This window comes from Budorcas taxicolor, chromosome 5 (genome assembly GCF_023091745.1).
Source record: "Budorcas taxicolor isolate Tak-1 chromosome 5, Takin1.1, whole genome shotgun sequence".
NCBI lineage: Eukaryota > Metazoa > Chordata > Mammalia > Artiodactyla > Bovidae > Budorcas > Budorcas taxicolor.
In genome coordinates, this window is record NC_068914.1 from 103,673,662 (window position 1) to 103,678,170 (window position 4,509).

Consider the following 4,509-nt stretch of genomic DNA (forward strand, 5'->3'; position numbering starts at 1 on the left):
TTGATGAAAGTGAAAGAGGAGAGTGAAAAAGTTGGCTTAAAGCTCAACATTCAGAAAACAAAGATCATGGCATCTGGTCCCATCACTTCATGGGGAATAGGTAGGGAAACAGTGGAAACAGTGTCAGACTTTATTTTGGGGGGCTCCAAAATCACTGCAAATGGTGATTGCAGCCATGAAATTAAAAGATGCTTACTCCTTGGAAGAAAAGTTATGACCAACATAGATAGCATATTCAAAACCAGAGACATTACTTTGCCAACAAAGGTCCATCTAGTCAAGGCTATGGTTTTTCCAGTAGTCATGTAGGGATGTGAGAGTTGGACTGTGAAGAAAGCTGAGGGTCGAAGAATTGATGCTTTTGAACTGTGGTGTTGGAGAAGACTCTTGAGAGTCCCTTGGACTGCAAGGAGATCCAACCAGTCCATTCTGAAGGAGATCAGCCCTGGGATTTCTTTGGAAGGAATGATGCTAAAGCTGAAACTCCAGTACTTTGGCCACCTCATGTGAAGAGTTGACTCATTGGAAAAGACTCTGATGCTGGAAGGGATTGTGGCAGGAGGAGAAGGGGATGACAGATGATGAGATGGCTGGATGGCATCACGGACTCAATGGATGTGAGTCTGAGTGAACTCCAGGAGTTGGTGATGGACAGGGAGGCCTGGCGTGCTGCGATTCATGGGGTCGCAGAGTCGGACACAACTGAGCGACTGAACTGAACTGAACTGAAATATTAATGGGGCTTCCCTTGTGGCTCAGCTGGTAAAGAATCAGCCTGCAATGCGAGAGACCTGGATTCGATCCCTGGGTTGGAAAGATTCCCTGGAGAAGGGAAAGGTTACCCTCTCCAGCATTCTGGCCTGGAGAATTTCATGGACTGTATAGTCCATGGGGTCACAAAGAGTCGGACACAACTGAGCAACTTTCACTTTTCAAATAGTAATTACCAAAGTGAACAGAGTAATCCAGTAAACTGGGATCAATTATTTAAATCTAATGCAATTTTTAAACCTTCTAGATCGGAGAAGGCAATGGCACCCCACTCCTGTACTCTTGCCTGGAAAATCCCATGGACAGAGGAGCTTGGTAGGCTGCAGTCCATGGGGTCGCGATGAGTCGGACACGACTGAGCGACTTCACTTTCACTTTTCACTTTCATGCATTGGGGAAGGAAATGGCAACCCACTCCAGTGTTCTTGCCTGAAGAATCCCAGGGATGGGAGAGCCTGGTGAGCGGCTGTCTATGAGGTCACACAGAGTCGGACGCAACTGAAGTGACTTAGCAGCAGCAGATAGGACATCAGTACTAAAGACCTGTCTTTGTGGATTTGTATATCCTGTTTTTAGAAGACTGGATAAAAGATACCTTTCTCCAGCTCTTTGATATGATAATATATCAATAACAATATTTAAAATAAGTAACAATAAGATATGGGCTTGCCTGGTGGCACAGTGGTAAAGAATCTGCCTGAAATGCAGAGGATGTGAGCTCTATGCCTGGGTCAGGAAGATCCCCTGGAGAAGGACCTGGCAACCCACTCCAGTATTCTTGCCTGAGAAATCCTATGGACAGAGATACCTGGTGGATTTATAGCCCATGGGGTTGCAAAAGAGTCTAACATGACTTACTGACTAAACAACAATAACAAACAATAAGATACAGTAAGATACAATTAAACACCAATGATTTATTGAGTTGTTCTGATAAACTCATGATGGCACAGACAAAAAGAAATCTTATACCAAGATATTTATTCAAGAACTATGAGCCCCAAATCAAGTAATTGTGAATAAATTTATTCACAGTTAAATTTCATTAAAGAATTAAATATTTACAACTCAGAATCAGCCTGTCTTGGGTTGACCCATCTTCTAAACATTATACATTCTGAGCTTAGCATTCTACCATTTTTTCTGCCCACTATCTAAAAATAGGGCCCAAAGAAAAATAACAGTAATAAAATTAAATTCTTTTTTCCTTCACTCCATAAAGTTTACCTAAAAGGAGTAAGGAGTATATTTCTGTTTATAGGGTGACTGAAATTTTTACTGATGCATGAGATATACCACTGCTCTTAAGGGAGAGTGAATGGTGAAGAGTGAATGACAAATTGTTACCACCCCTTCACTGAAAATAATTCATCTGTGGAATGATCAATGTAAAAGATCTTCAAGTGACTCAAGCTTGACTCCACACTGAAAGCAAATCAGGCTGAAACTATCGATGGGCCCACTAATGAGGAAATCACAAGAAAGTAGAATTAGGATAAAGCTTTTTTCTTCCATAAGATTTTTCTCAAAGCTTGTTTGACATCTTTGTTTCTTAGAGAGTAAATCAGAGGGTTTAGCATGGGTGTAACCAATATGTAAAATACTGAAACCACTTTACGAAGTTCAGGATTGTTTGGACGTGTGAGATACACAAAGGAGACAGTCCCATAAAGCAAGCTTACCACCCCCAGATGGGAGCTGCAAGTGGAGAAGGCTTTCTTTCTCCCTTCACTGGAGTGGATCTTCAAGACTGTGGTTACAATATACATGTAAGATACTACAATAACAACTATTGAGGGCAAAATAATGCAGGCAGCCAAACTAAGAGATACCATCTTATTGACAAAGAGATTAGAACAGGAGATCTTCTCAATTTGGTAAGAATCACAGTAGAAGTGATCAATGACTCGGGAGGCACAGAAAGACACTGAGAATGTTACACTGACTTGGAGGATGGAACTGATCCAACCACAGAAATAGGAACCAGCCACCAGCTGAGTGCAAAGGCGTCTTGACATATGGACACTGTAAAGAAGAGGGTTGCAGATGGCAATGAAGCGGTCATAGGCCATGGCCGCCAGGACAAACCCTTCTGTTACAATGAAGAGTGCAAAAAAGAAGAACTGGGCAGCACACCCTACAAAAGAGATAGTCTTTTTCTCAGACATGAAGTTGACCATGGCCTTAGGTGCAATAGCAGTGGAGTAGGAGAGGTCAATGAAGGAGAGATTGCCTAGAAAGAAATACATTGATGTGTTCAACTGGGAGTCAGCCACAATGATGCCAATCATACTAATGTTCCCCAAAAGGACCATGCCATAGACAAGCAGGAATAGGAGGAAGAGGAGAGTGTGGAGCTCTGGGCGGACCCTGAAGCCTACAAGAATGAAGTCAGTTACATCTGAATGGTTGCCTGCTCCCTTGTCTCCCATGGCAAGAACCTGCTAAGAGGTACAAGACAAGATTAAAAATAGAGACTTCTACCTATTTCCTGGTATCACAAAATGTCTTTTGCCTCTTGTATAAGACATTGAAATTTGTCTTATCATCTCCTTTATAACATTCTGTTGTGTTATGTATGATCTGCTGCATCCTTTTATAGGAATTGACTCTGAGGTATATTGTAATTGCCCATCAGCACACAACATTTGAGTCACCTAACTCATAATTTTCTAGTGTGATTCTCCAGTTCCAGTCCTCTTTCCATTATAATGCACATGACTTTCACACATAAAGCATTTTCTCTTTATACCCGTTTAGTGGCTCATTTGATTTACATAGTAAGTCTAACATATCTGTAGGTTTTGAGGGATAAATAATATTTGCTCTTTGTAGTTTCAAATTCATCTCAATGCTTCCATTTTACAACAGAAGAATCAAATTTAAGAGCAATTTTGTTGTTGTGTAGTCACTAAGTTGTATTTGATTCTTTTGTGACCCCATGGACTGTAGCACTCCAGGCTCCACTATCCATGGGATTTCTCAGGCAAGAATACTGGAGTAGGTTGCCGTATCCTTCTCCAGAGGATCTTCCCAACCCAGGAATTGAACCCTTGTCTCCTGTGTCTCCTACATTGGCAAGCAGATTCTTTACCACTGAGGCACTTGGGAAGCCCAAAAAGAGTAATTTTAAATTCTGCAAGTAGGCGTTAGAGATTAAAACAGGTCAGTAGCTAAACAGTTTTGTGAGAGTTTAAAGTAGGATAGCAAGAGATTTATTTGGTTTTCCAAAACCTTCATCCAAAATGAAGGCATCTTCAGCTTTTCAAAGTGAACAAACCTCAGACGTGCTACTGGAAAAATCGACAGCTCCTAAAAATTTCTGTACAAATTTGACATTAATCTATCTCTTACCTGAATATTTCTCACCTTACTTTGGTGGAGCAATTTCCTAACGGTAGAAGCAGGATACAAAAGTTATTGTGTTTAATCCTAGAAATGGAAAAAGGAGTGTAAAACCATAGAAGGGAAATTAAAGACATTGTCAAAATTCAGCATATTTTAAGAATTAAAATTTTACATGAGATATAAAATCTTGTTTTGAAATATATAATTTTATTCAGTTTTTGGCTCTGCTCAGAGATTAATATCTCATTTTTCAATTAAGAATAGCCTTTTCATTTCCTTTGTTGTGTTTTTGCTGGAAAATCCCCTATAGCTACATACCTCTTATCTCTTTCTAGAGGATAACATAGATGACCTGGTGAGGTCTCTAACCCTGTGAACATTTCTCTATGG

The 4,509-nt window shown here is 40.5% G+C and overlaps 1 protein-coding gene across 1 annotated transcript; it reads right to left on the reverse strand.

Moving 5' to 3' along the window:
• Positions 1 to 2,261: 2,261 nt before the first annotated feature.
• LOC128048552 (olfactory receptor 9K2-like) lies at positions 2,262 to 3,206 on the reverse strand. Its single transcript, XM_052640962.1, has one exon. The coding sequence runs from the start codon at positions 3,201 to 3,203 to the stop codon at positions 2,262 to 2,264; it is 942 nt and encodes a 313-aa protein (XP_052496922.1). The 5' UTR covers positions 3,204 to 3,206.
• Between the last annotated feature and the right edge of the window lie 1,303 nt (positions 3,207 to 4,509).

Bases quoted from the DNA above. Each gene is read 5' to 3' on its own strand.
- LOC128048552 (XM_052640962.1), bottom strand. From the start codon at position 3,203: ATGGGAGACAAGGGAGCAGGCAACCATTCAGATGTAACTGACTTCATT.